The sequence below is a fragment of the Apteryx rowi genome, unplaced genomic scaffold (genome assembly GCF_003343035.1).
Source record: "Apteryx rowi isolate R43461 unplaced genomic scaffold, aptRow1 scaffold_92, whole genome shotgun sequence".
NCBI classification, from domain to species: domain Eukaryota; kingdom Metazoa; phylum Chordata; class Aves; order Apterygiformes; family Apterygidae; genus Apteryx; species Apteryx rowi.
Genome location: NW_020451227.1, coordinates 525,823 through 546,495, shown reverse-complemented (window position 1 = coordinate 546,495; position 20,673 = coordinate 525,823). Strand labels below are relative to the sequence as shown.

General features: G+C 37.4%; 1 protein-coding gene across 2 annotated transcripts in view; it reads left to right on the top strand.

The window, feature by feature from the left end:
• Positions 1 to 20,673, top strand: part of STAT4 (signal transducer and activator of transcription 4) — a 45,456-nt gene that overhangs the window by 9,388 nt on the left and 15,395 nt on the right. For both annotated transcript variants that reach the window (XM_026091736.1, XM_026091737.1), the window contains exons 4-13: positions 9,410 to 9,508; positions 10,347 to 10,439; positions 12,898 to 12,976; positions 14,600 to 14,685; positions 15,578 to 15,729; positions 16,937 to 17,095; positions 17,981 to 18,073; positions 18,965 to 19,024; positions 20,462 to 20,479; positions 20,565 to 20,658. In XM_026091736.1, coding sequence (XP_025947521.1) covers positions 9,410 to 9,508; positions 10,347 to 10,439; positions 12,898 to 12,976; positions 14,600 to 14,685; positions 15,578 to 15,729; positions 16,937 to 17,095; positions 17,981 to 18,073; positions 18,965 to 19,024; positions 20,462 to 20,479; positions 20,565 to 20,658 — 933 coding nt within the window. The remainder of the gene's footprint in view (positions 1 to 9,409; positions 9,509 to 10,346; positions 10,440 to 12,897; positions 12,977 to 14,599; positions 14,686 to 15,577; positions 15,730 to 16,936; positions 17,096 to 17,980; positions 18,074 to 18,964; positions 19,025 to 20,461; positions 20,480 to 20,564; positions 20,659 to 20,673) is intronic.

The following is a 20,673-nucleotide window of genomic DNA, read 5'->3' as shown; positions in this document are numbered from 1 at the left end:
CTCTAGCCAGGGAATTAAATTTGTTTTTCTAGCAGTCATTTTCTGCAGAGTGGCCTTTTGTTGCTGCACTCTTCAGTGGAAGCTATTATGGCACCTTTGCTTAGTAAGGTTAGATTCGCCTTCCCTCTTCCCGCAGAGCTCCCGCCCACACACACTGCGGTGCCAAGCAGGCCTGCAGGAGAGGAAGCCTTTGGAGGCAGTGCGGGAAGGAGGGAGGAAGCTGTGCCTATGGTTCATTCTCCTGCTTAAAAACTGGATAGAGAAAAGAAAAGCAGATTATTCACAAGTACAGGGTTTGTGCTGTTGCTATGACAACAAAACGTAAAAGGCAGGCATGAAGCCTAGAAGAGCTACCTATCACTTCTAGGAACCAAATTTTGGATGCAACGGTCTACAAGACCTTAGCCCATGAACAGTTACGTCTTAGTTTTTAAAAGGATTTTTTTTAAGTGACAGTATGCCTGTCCCTGATGTAAGCTTCCCTGCAATATGTGAGTAGATTTGCTGCACAAGAAAAGACTGATGAAATACACAGAGACTCATGTAAGAAATAAACTGTCAATGTTCCTGACACGCATGCCAAAATCTTTGTTTAGTTAAGAGCAGCGGGACAGCTGCAGTGCACCTGTGAGAGCCAAGGGACCAGCAGGCTCCGAGTAGACCGGGAGTCAGAGAGGGGCACTGTTTCCCCAGCATCCCACTGCTCCCACTGCTTTTGGGGTGGTGCTGGGATGTGATTATATGTAGGTCTCAGAGTAATCCAGTGATTTTCGTCTCAGAAGTCCCCATGTCCTTGCTTTTTCCCTCCAGAGCTGGAAATTGGGAGCACTTGGCAGGTACCTGCCAGCTCAGATGTAGTCCCATGCGATGCAGCCCTGCTGTCTGAGCCAAATTTGAGCTATATATTTGAGCTGCCTGTCGCTCAAGAACCACAGTCTGGCTGTGCTGTGTATTACACTGGATATGTGACAATTACATGAGGAAAAAGCAGAAATTCCCCAAATCATCCTACTCACAACTGAAGCTTATATATATACTCTACTCTCAAGCAATCCCCTCTCATTATTAACAACATGATGTGTCACATCATTGTTTACAATATTCAGGGGAAAATTGATCTTGTGGATATTTCTTCATGAAAGTGAAATGACAGATCTCGGGAACAGGAAGAAGAGCTACTCTGCTCATGTACCATTGAAGCCTGAGTTAACTAGTACACTGTGTACTTTGGGGGATTTTTTTGCTGTAACTGCTGCCTATTCGTGATATTCAGTTAATACTAATGGCAGGTTCTCAGGTATTGGTGAAATTTACCCACTCTGCACCCCTGTGAGAGCCTCAGATGAGAAGAGGGCAGGCGACGGGCATTCTGCCTGAAAAGCACATCTGTATACACACCATGCACATCTGGGGAAGCTCTTACAAAAGAGGATCACAGGATTTGCTGATACACATCCACCAATGATATCAAAATGGACTTTTGGAAGGACTATGTTTGTATTGTGGAGTTGGGAATTAGTACTTTGATTATACCTCGTCCTCCTGCACAGCCCTACTATGGTTACAGAATGATCTGGAATAGCATCTTAAAGTATCTTCTGCCATCTTAATTGATACATATTAACATTATGGCACTTCTTTCCATACGCCCCTGTTTCTAAGCAGTACAAACAAATAGCATCTTGCTTTACATGATGTTACTCAGCAAGGTAGCACAGCAGTGTGTTCCTGGTTCTGATTCAGTTTCTCAGTTACACTACACAGCCTGTTTCCATCAGTAATGAGAACTGAACATCTTTATGCTTCTCTAGATAGAACTGAAATGAACATATAAAGGTTTTTATTTTGTTTCAGGACTGTTGATGCAACTCACTGTACCAGAAATGAAAAGCATGAGGGATATTTCCTAACATTATTTATTTCAGTGCGTCAAGGAAAATTGACAAAATATTGTTAGATCTGAAAGAGGATACTCCAGGTGGTACTTAACAAATATTTCTAATAAGCACTGTACTGAGAAACAGTTGCAAAGAATGGAAACACAGCCATTGAAGTTTAAGTTGCAGTTTCCTGTTAAACAACAGGGTGAGAATGGAACAAAATAGAGAAACAGTTTTAATACACAACAGAAGAACCATTTAAAAACGTTATTTACGTATATATTTAGTGTTCATGTAACCTGCCGCATCAACAAAGCAACAAATTACCGTAGGAAATGTGTTTCTAACCAATCTGATCTGCTGTCTAATACAATTCAAACTGAATTTTCATATTACCATCTTGCCCCCAATAAGTTTTCTAGATCAACCACTGAGACTGTTTACTAAAAATTTTGGCATACAAAGGGGAAACTGGTGACAGTGGACCGTATTCTAAAGTAGCTAACCGATCTGCTATTAGTGATTTCAGATTAACTACTGAACATTAGCTAATAAGGATTAAAAAAAAGATTCTAATACAAGACCGAAAGAAGGTTACTTATTAGAATTAAAATTGAGTTCCCAATTATTATTTAAAGAATTCAACCCTAACAATTTATATACGTTTTTGTTTGTTTTTGTAGAACAGATGTGAATTAGCTTGCAAACAGAAGTAAAAAAGACCCAAGCAAACAACCTCTTGTGGTCTTTGCTCATTCTTGAGTATTAAGAGGGCCCAGCTGTGAACAAATATCTGCCAGAGAGATTAGTTAATAATGCTCTGGACTTTGTGTCCGTAAGGTGGAGAAAGAAGATCAGTCCTCTTTCACCTATGCTTTTTTCTTTGCCCTCTTTGGTAAGGGACATAGCATTTTTATTTATTTTGAAATAAATCTCATTTAAATAAGAAGCATCACTACATTATTCATCCTTTGTGGCAGCACAGTTCTACTGTCAGATGATGAGATCTACAGCCATATATTTTCTGTAGATACATCTCACCCTACATGCTTAGAAAACTACTGTTCCTATAAACCATTCCTTGACTCTTGTTAGAGTCTGTTGGGAGGTACTTGGTGGAGTTTGGGGGCAAACTGGGGGATGGAAAATAAGATCTCTATCTTCACAGCTTTATTCACTGTGCTCTTACAGTTTTGCTTATCGGCATGTGGTTGTGTACGCCCTAAAGAATTTTATGATGTTTTTGAAAATTATGCATTATACTTTGTGAGAAAAGCAGAAATGCAGCATTGCATACCTGTGTTTTAGGACTTCTCAATATCATACAAGTTGTCTAAAAGAATAAGGTTGCCTTTAAAGTTCTCTTATGTATTTTGAGAGGGGGGAGGGGAAATCTAAAAATAAAAGTCTAAGAAGAACACTGTAAATAGATAGTGTCACAGGTACTTCCTCTTAAAGACCTAGATAAAATAGAGCTATGCTTTTATTAGAATAAGACTTTTAGTAAGAATACTGCCTGTTTAAATACAAACTTTTAAAAACTCGCAAGCACTTTACAAAGAAATAATCAGTCCTTGTGATGCATCTGAGAGAAAGGTGTTCCAGTATTGTCTTCATTATATTTTCTGTCTGGATACATAAATAGAGGTAGAAAATAAATCAAGGCAAAATGCTGTTTGTCACATTTGAAGGTGAAGTGAAAAAGAGAAATAAGTGTGTGTGGTTATGCCTTCCCATGCACACGTTTTTTTGTTACACAAACATAAAAAGTTTTTTTCTTAAAAAAATTAAACGAAAGAGATTTTTTTCTCCTTGTTTTGTATTACATGAAACATCACATATCTGCTTATCTAGAAAAATGTTCAGAACCAGACTTAGTAAAATAAGGATATCACAAGTGAGCAATGAGGAAGGAAATGTATTTTCACTTGACTTTGTAACCCTGTTTCCTATCTCTCTGTGTCCTACCTCCCTTCCATCAGCTTATTTTAAATATTCTTTTAATTTCAACAAATACATCAACAATCATATTAGTTAACAGTTTCATGCCTCCAATTAAGATCTTGTTTTATACACTTTAAAACCGTAAAGTAGGGTTTTTCTAGTAGAACCAAGGAAAACCAGAGCTAGTATTTTTGATACCTTAAAATAAAATGAAAAAAAGAAGAAAGAAAAGCAGGGAAAAACAACCAAATTTTAAAGTACTAAAACCTACTCAAAGAGGTCCTTTTCAGGTCACCTTGAAAACCAGAGGAGATAATCAGGTAAAACTCTGACTTTCTAAAGGTTGTACAGCATATCCTTGTACGTTAGAAGCAGAAAACAACAGTCTTAATACCTAATCCCCTACTTTAATCACTGAAGATAGAATCAAGGTGCTCAAGCAGTGCATACAGAAGCATTCATCTATGGATGTGCTTGGTATAGAGAGGCCTTTGACACATGAAAAGAAAGCTGGCCAATATTACTGTGACTGGGAGTGAGCCACTTTGTGATGGAGATGCCCACAGGAAAATCTGTTAAATTTTTGAGCATTAAAAACAAAAAAAAAGAGGGAGAAAGAGAGAGAGGGAGGGAGGGAGAATCTCTCTGGTCTAGATTTCTTAGGTCTTCTCAGGGAAAGCAGTAAATATCAGATACTAAAACTGCCAGTTGGTAGGTATCTTTTTAAAAAAATCCATATCTTCTAAAGGTTTGTAATATGTATTTTAAAATTTCTCCATTATCTTATGACTTACACATCAGTCTTGAATTTCCCCAGGCACTGTTTCATTTTTCTAAAACTATCCTGAATAGTTCAAGCTCTTTTAAAATTTGACTAACAGCATCTAAACCCTGCACACTATAATGTATGAGTTGTTTTTTGCATTAATGCCCTTTTGGTTTTCGTCATTATCTGGTAAAACAGGATTACAACAGAGGCCTCCGAAGTAGGGCCAATGCGTTCTGGGGTGTGGCAGCAGGCTTGTCTCCCTAGTAAATGTCATCGGCGGTCAGGGAAGTCCTTACCTCTTCAGAATGAATTTTTTTTTCCCCCGTTTAAATTTATCATCATGATGCTGATAGTTATTGAGAAGAAGCAAGTCCAAATAATATCATTTTGTTGTAAATCATGATATGAAAGACCTCACTGATTAGGAARTGGAAGAAAGGAGAAAGAAGATTTCTAAGAACAACAGAACTACAGTAAAATTAGCAGATAAGAATAACATTTCCATTTGAAACTTCAGATGAAAAGCATGATGAAAGAATTCCCAATTTCTCTTCTTTGTTGGTATTTAGGAAAAGATGACTGTAACTTTTCTCTGTAAATATATATGTATTACAGCTTAATACAAACTTGCATAACTGTGGAATCCATGTTCTCCCTCCTTTGCTGGCTGTCAAGGCTTATGTCACACTTTAGGCTAGGATTCTCGTATCTCAAGCTTTTTTTGGTTAAATTTTCTTATTTTCCACCTTCTACAACTTTTTCAATATTGGCAAATCATCTTCTGTTTGTCATTTAGAAGCCAAGTTCAGCTTAAGCAAGTTCTGCCCTGAACCAAGGACAAAATTGAAGTACAGACCAGCAAGAGTTTGCAGTAAATTGATAACAAGGGAATACTGACTGGAACATTTTGAAGTGTAATTATCTTTGAGAAGCATCAAATGAGGGGAGAAAAAATTCTGGTTTTACTATTATTTTCACAGTGAGTTAAACACATGAGTTTTATTACTGTTACTTTTAAGACAACGTTTAATGAGTTACAACCCTTAGCTAGTATTAGTGCAAAAGAGGCTATTGATACAGTATATATTGTACAAGTATAGGAGTTCTGGGACAGAGAGCTAAAGACTGGGAAGAGAATCTCCATTCTGGTTAGGGCACACAGCTCAGCTTGGTGCCAGCTGTCCAGAGCTCAAAACGTGTTTGCAGTTTGTATATCAGAAAGGCAATGCTCATTCCTGTCCTTTGGTCACAAACAGTTGTATTGCAGGGTGACAGCATTTGCAAAGCGTTGTTCCGGCTTTCCTTTTAGAGGGGCAACAGTCCTGAGCTCTGGTGTTGCACAAAGGCAGGTGATGATTCACTGCCTCCTGCTCACTTTCTGCTGGAACAGCAAACTGGATCAGATGGCATCAGACGAGCACCAGACAGGCACAGCTCGGGGAGTCACTACAGATACAGCTTATTACTACGGCTTTATGAGTTGAGAAGAAAAAAAAATTTTTTTGTACTTCATCTCTTGGGTCAGACATTTTTCCTTTAATGAAACAGAGAGAGAAAGTTTTTTTAAAGTTTTGCATATGAATGGTATCTAGAAATGTTAGGAAAGTCCCTAATACCTGGCATTTGTGGTGGGGGATTTTAAGTCATCCCATGGTCACAAGGTTTTTTGAAATGCCTTTTCTATGTAAATATGTTTTCCAGCCCTAAGAGAGGATTTTCAATTCTTGTTGATGTTTTTCAACAGCTTTTGTTTGAACTCTTTCTGTCACAGGACAATGATGAAAGGCAGCTATCAATCCTTAGGGGCTCTGTAAGGTGATGGGGTTTGTTTTTTTGGGTTTCATTGCAATTTCAATACTGGTTCCTCCAACCTGCCTTGATTTTTTCTCTTTCCCTCCTTAGGCTCAAGACTGAATCCTAAAAGAACCTCAGAGGCATAGCCCAAAGTGATAAAAGCAACAGTTTTGTCACTGCTGTTTGTAATCCCAAATTGCAGTCCCTGCCTTCAGACTGGTGCATCCAGAAGTTCCTTGTAAACACAAGGACCTACCAGGTTGCAGGATTGCATCTTTGTATTTAAAGCACTTTCTAGGAGCTTCCACTCTGTTACATACTGGTCAAATTCTGTTGGGCAGGGGTAAGCCCAGATTAAACACTTCTCAAACTTTGTAATTTCAGATAGCCTGTGAAGGTACCATCACATGGTATGGCCCTCATGTACAAGGCATCTCCAGACAAAAGCTGTACATGGAGGGTGATAACTCTGTTCTACCAGCAAAAAAAATAACAGCAACAATTAGAAAGCAACAGATATTAACACCTAAATTAATATGCACATCAGTGAATTTATACCAATCAGATTTTTCACCACAGCTTTTATCCCAAGGATTTTGAAAAGAAGACCAGTTTTCCTCTAATCACAGTGCAAACCGATGAGATGGGTTAACAGTCTAACCTAGCGTAGCTGAAACAAGGCAGGCCTGTTCTGCCCTTTCCCGGACAAACACTCCCGACTTGTGCTAGTTCTTAACCACCAACTCATCCTTTGCTGAGCAATTTTAGTCCAGTGAGGGGCAGAAAACCTATTTAGAAAAAAAGTGAGTAATTTTCATCTCAGTTAGCAGTCTGAATTGGCTTGTTAAAGAGTCAGATAGGCACCAGACCAGCATGAGACGGGCTGGCACTGCACAGCTAGGAGCAGGCCAGGGGAGGGCATGACCACCCTTTTCAGCAATTAATTTGCTCCAGCTGTTCCTGCTGAAGCTGCTTTCCTCATGAAGCTCCGCTCCACTATTAATCTTTTGCAGGAAGATGATATGCTCCGTAAAGGAGACTACTGATATATCCTGGCCCTGAAGTTCAGTGGTGCTGAAGGACGTATGCAGCAAGAACATAGTTACTAATCTTATAACCAAAAGCATCAGACCCTGGCAGGGAGAACTGAGTAATGGCAGAGCTTTGCTGTTCGCTAGCCACCATGCCGGCCAACACAGCTGAGTAGGGGGAAAATGCAGTTGTCATTTGAAGGAGAAATCAGCAGCGTGCCATAATGTTGAGTCCCACTTCTGCTCTGCACAGAGTTGGCAGGGAGGGAATTCTGTTTGAGAAGGTAGAATTTCATCTGAGATACAGTGTTTCCTGGAGTGGTATTAGTCACCTCTGCTTTGTTCAGAGATACTCCTAATCACAGTTTAGCCTTTAACTCTCATTCCTTAGTGAAATTGATACAGATGATTGCTGGAGTAAAGCATCATCCTAAACAGCTTTTAAAGAGATCTAAGAAGGCACAGCACTGGAACTAGTTTGGATGTGCACCGACTGCAGTGTGGGGCACATACCTTATTCATCCTTCTGAGAAAACTTCAGAAGCCCTAAAGAAGTCAGAAAGCTTAGTTTCATTGCTAACAATGCCATGACAAAGCTTCTCCAGAAAGGAGCTTCTCCTACATCACTGACCTAGCTGCAAGGAGTCCTATGTCTTTCACCTTAGTCTCTTTGTGGAAACAGAATATTACCAACAGCATGCTGTCTAACACTGAGCAGCAAGAACCTAGTCTATGTGATTAAAATTATCCTTTTTAATATAATATTCTTCTACCTTATAATTGAAATCAAAACATATACTGAACAAATATTTAAAATTACTTAGATTTCATGCAAAAGCACACTGGGAATTTTTTTTTTAATCTATCTAGTAAAAATTACTAGGAATACAGGTATGCTGTCATAGTAAGAGATGAACGTAAATGGAGTGTGTTCACATTTCTGTGTGTTCGCACCCTTGGTTTCTAATAGAGCAACAGGTGTAAGATATCAAAGGAAAATACAGCATTGGTCTAAGTATGTATAAACTTAATCATGCCAGATTCAGAATAAGTAAAAATAAGTAAAGTTCTAAATAGTAATAAAATAAAATGAGAATAAAAACTAATCAGAAAGATAGGGAAAAAGAATAAATTCAAAAGAGAAAACTGTACAGGAAAAGAAGTGAACTGGATTAATTCTAATGAATGGCTGAAAAATAGGAGGATATATGAACACCAGTGTCTGAATGAATGATGCATGAATACTAAATTAAAGGCATGAAAGATATTGAGAAACACCAAACAAGTAACATCAGCGTGAAAGATGCTGCATCAGAGTACTCAAGCTTTCCAGTTTGATAAAGACTGCCCAAACTAAAATTTGTTCAACCTGTGCCCATTTCTCTGTCATTCATCAACAGTTCTGCTCCTTATTCGTAGTGGTGTGAAAAAAAAGAAAATTTAGGTTCTCTGGCTTCAGATGAGACTTGCTTCTTCCTTCATCTTAGGCACATTATTTGTTGAAGGAGAAAAATTACTTCATAGACAAAATTTAATTCTTGTGCTTTATGCTGAGGAGGCTTTTCTGACTGCATCATTGCTATATATCAATAGGCTCACAGTTTTTTAGCAGAAGTGCTACATGCTAACAGTAACATCCTATTGAAAATGGAAAACATGATAAAATCGCACATAGAATAGGCTGACAGGAAAACCCTTTCAGAACAGCTGTGTTAGCAATGGAACAATTTGATCTTCAAGTGATGTTCATCTCGAAGTTATATCTCTATAATCTCCATAGAACACTGTTAAGAAAATTTTAAAACAATGGCACTAACTGATGCTGCGCTGCAAAGCTGAACCAGCACGAGCAAAGGTCGAGAACATTAGGGGAATCTTTTTCACCCACACAAAGCTGTAACTTGTAGACAGTGAAATCATGTTGTTTGTGATTTCCAGAGGGACGCCCTTTGTTCTTAATTCTTGACAGTGGTATTTACTTGTACTTGCAGGGGAAATATCATGGTAATCCCATGCATATAGCAGTGATCATCTCAAACTGTTTAAGAGAAGAAAGAAGAATATTAGCTGCAGCTAGCATGCCTGTACAGGTAATGAATTTCATTTCATTAATCTGCTTCCTGTTTAATCTGCTCACATGCTTTTAGGACTGAATCCTCTCCTGTCATTATGAATCCCGCTAAAGTGATTTGTGTGCACTAGGGCTAGAAGGCCAAACTCATGTGTGTACTTCATTAATGGCTCTACTACTGCAAACACTGATATAAGTGACTTCTATGTCACAGTTTATCTTCAGAGACTTTAGTCTGTGGAAAGGCTTTAGAGAAATTATTCTTTCAAAGCAGATGTGTATGTTTTAAATTATGCAATGCACTAATTATTCATATTAATTATGCAATGCAAAAGACATTCCATTCTATATGTTACAAAGGCATTGATAGTTTTTATGTTGTTTGAAGAAAGAAACTTTAAAAGTACATATAAAACCTATTTGGGGGAAATTGTTATATGGGTAAAATCCAGATAGATTTTTTTTTGAGTCAGCTGCATAAACAATAGTATTCTATTAATCTCCTGTGGCTGTAATACATATTCTTACATGAGTATTATGATACAGATCTTTTTTAGAAATCTCATATTTTATGTTTCAGTTTCTGTAATTTACTAGATGTTTAACATTTGCACATATCCATATCCTTTCACCTTCTTGATTTCAAAGTTAAAGAAGCATGTTTTTCAAGTCTGTGGAGCTACAGAGATTTAGCTATCTGATCTCCAGCCAGCTGAAGATCTGGTTCTAAATTCCATCTCTATGCTATAACTTGCAGTACAGTTACGTGTTTGAAATATTTTAAGTATAGAGGAAATAGCATTGCTGATTTTAAGCACCGTAACTCATCCACTTATTATTTGTTCAATGTGTTCCAGGGGCCACTGGAAAAGTCTTTGCAGAATTCTGTGGTTTCAGAAAGACAAAGAAATGTAGAACACAAAGTGTCAGCCATTAAAAACAGTGCTCAGGTATTTTGTTGTCCTGTTTTTTGTTTACACAGCCATGATTTTCATACAGACATCCTTTAACTATCTTTAAGCCAGATAGCACAAATACTTGCACTAATGTGCCACTCCAGCCATTTCATTATTCTAAAGAATCTCAGCACAGGCCMACTACTCAGGACATACCTGGAATCTCAGGCAGATTTTCACAGCTTCTCTGGATTCAGTGCAAAATCTAGATAATTTAAAGCTATCACGCTCATTCTTATGCGAGTTGCAGTCAGAGCACTGCGTGCAGTAAGAACAGATCTACTGTCTCTAAAAAGATGTGAGGTTCAGTAAATGTATTTCTGCAACTTCATCCCATTTATTTGGGTCAGAAGTAGGCAACATTCCTGACCTCTGAGTCACATACCAAGATTTTTGTAAGGTTGAAGGCTACATGACATAATTACATGTTTTGGAGACCTGAAGGAAGAAGAACATTGGGAGTTGATGGTTACAATTCTCCAGGAATTGTCCGTAGCATTGTAGGGTAAAACTGGACTGAGCCAACCACATAACTATATCCCATAGAGACTTGGAAATTTCAATCACAGAATATATGCGAGTTCATTTCAAGCCAGGGTAAGGATTCAAATTACCTACAGCCTTTTTGCCATTACTGCCCCACTTTCAGCAATGTGGCAGTCTCAGTGTGGAAGTTGTATTTGAATTATTTGTATATGCCATTCAAGAACAATAGTGTTGGTATACTGGAAAGAGGTCCCAGGAGCTTTCTCTCATAAGTGTCTCCTTGAATGGGGAAGTAGGGCAGAGAAATGAAACCCCTAAAAGGATAAAGCTAGCTTTAGAAGAATGTGGTACTAGATCTCTATCGATATAGAGTATAAGAGTTGCAGAGCAAAAGCAGCCAAAGCTGAAGCCCAATAGCCTACCACGTTGCTCTTTCAGCCGTGTGTCTAGCAAGCATTAACTCCTTTCAGCAAATTTTCATATAAAACCTGTTCATGGTCCTCTCTATGGGGAAGTGCAGCCATCCCTGAAGAACCAGTGAAAATGAGAATAATTTCTAGATAGAAGGGTTTTTAGTAGGTAGTTAAGTTGAACACAGAAATCAGCCAGTTCCTTGTATATGCAGTTTCATACCTTACACATGTAATTCCAAAGTTTAGTTTCCAAAATGAAAAGGAAAACAAATCATTAACTCTGTGTGTCCTACTTTAGCAAATGAGTTTTTATACTTTTCCCAAGCACTTAGTTTGCATATCTCAGGGAACTAAAAAGGATTGTTAAGGACATCCTAAAAAGGATGTTGGCAGAATCAAGGCTTCCTATTAAGGACACAGAAACAGGCTCCAGAAGTAAGCCAGAAGATTTTCTACTTTATTTTCCTTCGTTTGATACATCTTTTTTAAGTATCTTTGTAAATTATATAATTGCTAGAAAATACCTTCTAGACTTTTTGTAGTAAGCATGAAAACAAAACCTTGCAAAAAGCCAAAGCAGTAAAAGAGTTTTGTTTCTTTACCCAAGTTCTTAAGGATTTATCTAAAAATAAAGCCTCTGAACTATGTTGCTGTCTCTGGCTCCACCCTTCTGGTTTTTTTAGACCCCATTCCATTTCCCATTGAAGTCAATGCAAAGTTATCCATTAGCTTAAATTGTGAAGGATCAGACGTTTCAGGGAATGTAATCCTATTTTAAGATTGTCTTCTACAAGTGGAATAGGGAGCTTTTGAGATAAAATACTGATCTCAAGAAAGCTCTCAGATCTTCAAATTTTAATGTATAGCAAACAAATGTTCAGAAGAATAAATGAAAATCTGAAGCTCTCAAGAAAGAGATGCTACTTTGTGACACTGTCTCCATGGATAGGTGCTGCTGTTTACAGAGTTAGAGGAATTACTTTTCCAAAATTACTGCTTGACTTAGGCTTTTAAAAAAATCTTTTGTATATCTTTAAGAATGGCTGCATATAATTCTTGATTTTCACTTTTCAGAGAACATTAATCCACCATGTCAGCCATGGTATTATTTAAGATGTTAACAGAAAGTGGGAAAATCTTTGCCCTGCTTTAAAGTTGCAAGCAGAGTGTTACATTATTGGCATAATAATTTAAATTTAACTCAGGCTAAATGCAATAATTTCTACCTTGCACTTAATCACTGAACTAATAAATAAGGAGGGGGTCGGTTGTATCAACTAAAATTTCACTGTGGGAGAGAGAATAACAGTTGACTTTCTGAACAAGTGAAATAAATCTGTCTAGTTATGTGTAATACAACATTCATAATTCTATCATCTTTTTTTCTAAAGATTAGATGATAGTAAATAAGAGTTTCTAGAACTGCTTAGGAACTTTCAGATGGTAGGAAAGGAAAATACTACATTATGCATTTATCCATTATAAAACAAATTTCTTTTCATGTCACTATAATTACCCAAATAACTTCTTTCTTTTTATTTTCCCTGGGAAAGATGACAGACCAAGATGTCAAATACTTGGAAGACTTGCAAGAGGAATTTGACTTCAGGTATAAAACAATACAAAGCTTAGGTAAGATTTTTTGTAATAATTTTTAGATTATCTAGGAAAAGGCTGATTTTGGGGCTAGATTCCAGCCTCAGTTGTTTTTCATGTATTACCCAGCTAATATGTGTAAGCTCAAAAACAGATTCTTAGGAAATTTATATGAAATTGTAGTCTGTGACATAATGACTCTTTTGGGTTAGGAAGGTAAATATGATCTCATCGATCAAGTACAGTTATTTTCTATAAATAAGCTGCATAACAACATAGAAATAAGTAATTTTCTTAATTTAAAGAACATATTCTTCAATTTCATGTTTGACATGGCCCTTCCTTGGTGGGATGTGGAAGAGTCTCTTACTCCCATAATGGAGTTGCGCGAAACTAATTTTTAGCCTCTAACGGCTTTCTGTTCTTTTTTGACTACAGTGGTGATAACGAGCTGGTAAATATTCTGAATGCATGTTTTACCAGCCTGTGATGGTTCTGAGATCTGCACACTGCAGCAGTCCTTGCATGATCTCTTTCAGAAAGGAAACTGAGGTCCACCTGTGTCTGCACACATATCTTCACATTACCTCCCTTTTGAACATGGAGAGATATTTGGGGCTTGAAATGTCCAAGTTCTTAAACATGCCAGTCTTATACATTTAAGGCGGGACATGGCCAAGCAATCAGAAGAGATCAAATCACCATAGCTTGAGTTGCTGGTCATCAGCTCAGCCATCATTGTTGACCATGCGGATGATTGAAACCTGCCCCACTTGTGAAATAAAACATGTTTGCTTGAATGACTTTCAGAGCTGAAAATCTGACTGTGTCAACAAATGCTATACACTAGCCCAGCCAGCTTGAAGTGCCTTCAAATGTGTGTGTGAGCAATTGCTGTGGCTGAGTTGACAATCAGTTACTTGTCTCTTTTGAAACATATACTCTGATGCAATGGGAAGACACCGATCCAGAGCTCAGCAGACACAGTTGGCACCAAGTTCTTTTTTGAAGGTAGCATGAAAGATGTAAGAAGAGCAAAATGGGAGGGAGTGGGGGAACAGTCTGCATGTGAAAAAAAATGGGGCAAGCTTGGAACTAATGCATGATCCAAAGAAGGAAAAAAGTTGCAGAGAGGGGCAATACCAAGTGATGAGTACTCACAGCTGCTGAAATCCCCATAGTAATGAACGCTTCATCTCCATTTCAAATGCCTGACCTTCATTCCCTCAACCAGACATGTAATTCACATTGAGTCCGAAGAGCTTTAGTCTAACTGCTGACACCGTGAGCGCACTTCAGTACTGCACAGCAGATCAATCATTGATCTAAGCCAGACTTATATAATGCATGAGTATGCACATGAATAAGAAATTTATAGATTTTTATGTATCTTTTCTACCTTTTCCTGTCCTGTATGCACATACACATATAAAGAGTGAGGTCATAAATCCATATTTTAAATTTGTATTAAAGTTAGTCTATTCGAATGAAATACACTATTACATAATTTACTGATGTCTACAGTTAATTTTTTCACCACTTCACACTGCAGTCTGGTTATGGTTTTTCCCCCTCCCCCTACTATAAACACACAGACACACACCCACGCACACATTAACACTGAATTTACTAGGTGATTTTTTTTTCATCCCCCTGCAGAGCAGAGTGACAAAAACAGCGCCCTCATTAAACAGGAAATGTTGACGTTGCAGGCTATGCTCAATACTTTAGACTACAAGAGAAAGGTTAGTGACATGTTTTGTCATTTGTGGTTCGTTTGCTTTCTCCTCTTATTCCCACACTGAATAATCTAATGTGTATGTGTGCCTTTTTAAATCCTCTTCTCAAAAGAGCAGACAAATAGAGTATGAGTTTGAAATACACAAAAGGTTTTGTGGGGGTGTTTTTTTAACTAGCAGTTAGGAAATTGGCAATTAAGGAACAGCCCAATCAGGGACATCATTCTGTACGCACTAGAAGGAAGGTGAGGGCATCGCTACACATGGCTTATGTACTGTGCTGGATGGATAACTTAATTGGAAATCTATACCTTTTAAAGTAAAGAAAAAGTATTCAAAGTAAATGTAATTAATAATTGCAAAAAAAACCCCCCCAAAACAGTACCTTGCTCTGTTCAGCGGCACAGAGAATATGACATGAATATGATCAGTATTCCTTTGAGCAGTTCCTTGCTTGTACAGAAATCAATGGATTTAGGTAATTTGTTTGACTCCATGTGGTTCTTGCTGTTAAAAGCAAGCAAGCTAACAAAAAATATCCAAAACTGTACATTGGCTACCAGACAAAATAAAAGGAGGACTTTGTTGACCTTGACAGTGCTTGTAAATGTCAACATCCTGGAGGTGGTGTGCCTGCAATGAAGACAACAATCTCTGTGCACCTCCCACCCCTAAAAAGAAGTTTTACTGAAGAAGATTTCATCAATATTCAGGGTTAATTTTAAGTACAACAGGTGATGAATACAATCACCTCTGAGTTAAAAAGAAGCTAACATGGTAGAGGCTAAATGGGGTTACTTTCAAAATAATTTTAAAATGTAATCAGCGCTCTATGATAACTGCTGAATTTTGTGGGTGTTCCCTGTGGTCAGTTTGTGACAACTTTCCTATTTTACAGGAAGTACTCAGTAAAATAGGACGTGTAATTCATGAAATTGATGTCTTGATGAACAACATGCTGACTGAAGAGTTGCTAGACTGGAAAAGACGCCAGCAGATTGCCTGCATTGGAGGTCCTCTCCATGGTGGGCTTGACCAGCTCCAGAACTGGTAAATTTACATTTAGCTTATGTTTCCACTGAAAACCACAGGAAGTCTGTTGCTTGACAGTAAGCATGAAATCATGATCCCTTTAGATCAGTTGGCTTGCTACCTTGCAACGGCAGCAAATTCATTAGCAGCTAAGCAAATAAATAACTAAAATACAGTTGGTTTTGATAGACAACCTTTGCTATTGGAATGAATAATATCACAATGAACTGCTGAGACTGAGCCATTGCAGTTGGTTGTTTGTTTTTTTGGTTTGATGACTGTTCCAGGTACACGATACACATCTTGTAGGGAGTTTTGCCTGAGTAAGAACTGTGCTGACTGAGTTTGTCACTAAGGATAGTGGGAGTTTTGTCTAGGTAGGAGCTGGGTAGACACTTCATGCTTTGACTCAGTAGGTACATCACTCCTCCAGACTTAAAACTAAGCAGGAATTAAATGGCAAAAGCACTCTGTGTGGTGGTAATAGAACAAGACTCTAAAGAAGCTGATTACAACTAAAACCAAATAGCATTATGTTTAAAAAGATAATGCAGCCAGAGAATGTAACTGTCATGTTCATTTCTCTCCTAAGAAGAAAAAGAAAGGAAAACAACCACGAACTTTAATTTTTTTTATATGTATATAAAAAGTTAACTTTTTGCTTTTTCCCTTTGTATTTTTTTCAGTGAAGTATTTTTATTTTATTGAAGATGTTTAAAAATAGCTTAAAATTATGATTTTATATATACACATCCTATTAAACTGTTATCAAGTGCATTTGGATTTGATTTTCATTGTCATAGTTTTTACATTTCTGAAAAATATTCTTCCTTGGACTTGATAACTTGTTCTTTTTATATAAACATTCTCCTTTTAAAGAGCACATTTTGCAAAACTACTAAGCTATAGGAGAGAAATAAAATTGGCACAAGTGCCCTGCATGCAAATCATGACCACATATGTAGTTCTTCTAAATCTCATCACAGACAATGTTGCATTGCTGTCAATGAAGCCTTTTGAGAAAGTATTTATCTTTGAAAATAAAGCAGGAGAATTTGCCTAATATATTTATATGTTCATGTCAAAAGATGATGAATGGACTTTAGTTTGTATAAAGCTAAAAAGCACCAATTAGTACCGATTCTGATTTCTCTAAGCAAGAAGTTTAGTATCCATTATGTAGTTTACATGAAAGAATGCAAACTAATCTTTTGTCCTGCTGTAGTTTTACACTGTTGGCAGAGAGTCTTTTTCAAGTTAGAAGGCAGCTGGAAAAACTGGATGAACTGTTGACCAGACTGACTTATGATGGGGATCCTATCCCAGTGCAAAGACCTCAGCTGCTGGAAAAAGTCAATTTTCTGCTCTACAATCTTTTCCGAAAGTACGTAAACTATTGTAAAGTTACGTCATTAATTTGAACTGACACAATTTATTGGCAACAATGAGGCTATGTTGTTAAGAAGAAAAATGAAAAAGGGTTGAGTCTGCAGGGATTTTAAAGACTGAGTTCTTAATGTAAAAAGTATGTAAAAATGTAAAAAAACCCTTTTAATCAAAACTTATAGAAGCTGATGGTACCAGGCAGTTTCTCATGTGTAGCCCTTAAATTTTGTGGTCAAGTTCTGCCTTTAGGTGAACACAAAAAATCCACTTACTTCAGTAGGAGTCATGGACATACTGCTGAGAAAAGTTCTTGTAGTAAAGTGATGGGTGTCAGTTCCTTACTTGTCTTTCCTCTTCCCCACCAAGACATTCTTCCCACCCAAACTGACCCATCTATTAACATATAAAATACTTATTGCCATTATTCCTCTTCCCTTTCATATTGGCTATCCTAGAGATATACCACAAGTGACTATTCTGTTAGCTTTGTCTGAAAGAAAACATGGTTAATTCTCTTTTGAAAAATGAAAAAAAGAAAATGAGTATTTAATTTCACTGGAGCCAGGTTCAGTGTATTTTCATGTTTAGTTTTATGGTTATGATACCTGCCTGGGTCCTCCAAGTGAATGCAATGTCTCAGTGCTATGGAGTTTCTTCTGAGCTTTAATATATTCCAAATATCTGTTTCTTCTGGGAATAATTCAATTCCAAGTTAGACTACTAGCTCATTTAGAAAACTGAGAGTTGGAATATGTACCTCCCACTTCAGCATCTGTAGAGAAATAAGCCTCAATGAGATAACGGTGGGTTTTTTCCCCTAACTGCAGCTGTTCATTTATGCATATTCCTATCAGTCTATTTGTTTCATTTCTTTTTACACTAGTTCGTTTGTGGTTGAAAGGCAGCCCTGCATGCCAACACATCCCCAGAGACCAATGGTTCTTAAAACCTTAATACAGTTCACTGTTAAATTAAGGTAAGAAAAGGAAATCTCATATAAATTCCTTCATTTGTGTACATTTTATCCTAGGAGACCATTTCAGAATTTTAAAAATAAAGCAGAGAAAATTCTGTTTAGAGTCGAGCAGAGATCCTTTTGACTCCAGTGAGCATTTTCTTGAGTGCAGATATAAATGCTGCAGAATCTGTCACTCATAATAAGTGACAATAAGAAGCAGATCAGTGTAAGGAAGGAAGGCAGATTTCGGGCAAAAGTCAGCACCTTCAGGATTTTGTATGTATTGGATTCTTGCTTTAATGACTTTGCAAACTAAGCAAATAATGATCCATATCATGCAAGCCGATACTAGAATAGTTTCAGAGCCACTCTTGCTCTTAGGAAAGAGAAATTTCTGCATTTTTGGAGGCTCTGGTGTCTCCATGACAGAAATTATTTCTCTCCCACTAGCTCCTTGCCCACTTTGGGAAAAGAGACAAGATTGGAGAGGAGCTCGCATTTCATTTCCATCTAGCAGCAGAAAGAACGTATGAAACATGTAGGGGTCAGGAATGGAAAGGGTACATGAAGTATATGCACATGTACAATGCAGTTGCAGATAATGCAAAGTCTGTCTCTTAGTTATCTTTTTTGTTGTCCCTGTACCCATTCCCTCAAACATATACTAACTTTTTCATATACGTGGAGGGAGGGTGAAAGACTTGCAACTGGAATCAGCTCATCCTTTCTGAGTATGGGACCCTTTGAATCATGATATAATCCTAGATGCTTAATCTGTTTTCAGATTATAATCATTTCAGATACTTTGGTGTGGAGCTACTGGTCTCTAATATTTTCTGTTGACGAACAAGTTTATTCTGTAAGAGTTTCTGATTTTGATTGTTCACTTTTACACTTTCTGTTTCAAAGGCTGCTAATTAAGTTGCCAGAGCTGAACTACCAGATCAGAGTGAAAGCAACTATTGACAAGTAAGAAACTTTACAGTGAAGTATTAGACAACTCTCTCTTCCTACAGAAATAATACAGGTTTTTCAGTTGCTACCCTATCTGATTTAGAAGACACTTTAAAAAGGAAAAAACAAAAGCAAAAAAAAGTTGAAACATTAAGGAAATTCATTTGTTTCAGAAAAATAGTGGAAGGTTTCTTTGCATTTTAAAAAAAAGCTTCTACTTTTAATTGATATTTTTATATTGGAAACAAGAAGTTTATTTAAGATTTGTTTCAAGACGTGGTTGAAATTCAGTCTCAAATAGTAGCATCACACTAAAACTTTGAATTAAATTCTATTCCATTTATAGGATAGATTGTTTTGAAACATTGCTTATCTTGTGTTAATAGTCCCAGTACCTTCAGTGCAGCTGCTCCAATTAGTATATGAAGTTTGTGCTTGGAAAGCTGATGCTGTAATTAGTAGCTATGATAGCTTAGAGAGTTTTACCCCTGTCTGAAATTAAGGCTGTGACATAAAATCCTCCTCTGTAAGGGGTTCAGTGCTCCTTCATGCCTCCATTATTTCTTACAGCAATCCAGAGTGAACAGGATCCCCAGCTTCTTTGGCTGTTTATAATTATCTGAGAAAAAGGCATCTCAGAGCCTGTTTATGTTATGTTTGTGAAAACAGTGTTAATACTACCTGAAGAATCTCTATTTGAGTTGGTCCATCTTCTCACCAATGCTTATTATTTTCAGTACAACACAATACCCATGCTCCTGATGGTAGAGCAAGCTTGGTTAGAGATTGGTCAGGGCCCTCTAGCATGATAAAACATGGGGCAGAAGACTGGGGCCATCAAAGTGTCACTTCAAAATCAGCAAAGCCGATCCAAGTCCTCACTGTCCACAAGCCTATTCCCAGCCCCAAGCACCTGCCATCTCCCTTGTTCAGGCTGTTGTACTTCTGCAGCCCCCTGTAAACTCTGATCAAATTCACCACAAAGACACAGGTGTTGGCCCAAAGATAGGAGGGAAGACATCTGTCTTGGAAGGAGCAGGAGAGAAGACAGAATGTTCTCTCAAAAGCTCTGTACTGTCCAGTGTGCTGCTGTGAACATATTCTCCCCAAGCATGCCATGACTTAATGTACATGGGCTCGTATTCTCCCAGAATACACTGATGCAAACAATTAGATACCATAGCAGTTCTGAATTCCCACATATCCTTTCCATGGCAGAAAAAAAAGGCTACATGTGAAATATATTACTTTAATTTCACCAGATGCAAATGTCTAACTAATGGAAATTTCAGTTATTTGTTTTAAAAATTGCATTTGTATTGGTAATACATATTAACTTTAACAGACAAAGCAAAATCTATGGTCTCAAAACATGTTTCTCAATATAAGTATGGTTTACACATTCACTGGTTCACAATTTTGTTTCCTCCCCCTGCCCCTCTTCTATTTTAGGAATGTTTCAACTGTAAGGTAAGAAAATAAAATATGAAATTTCTTAAATTATCCAATATGATATTACTTGCCATTGAGTACATAAGTGTAATGTCTTCCCTAGTAATCGTAGATTTGTTCTGTGTGGAACTCACGTGAAGGCTATGAACATGGATGAATCAGCAAATGGAAGTCTGTCTGTAGAATTTCGACATTTGGTAAGTTTGCTCTTT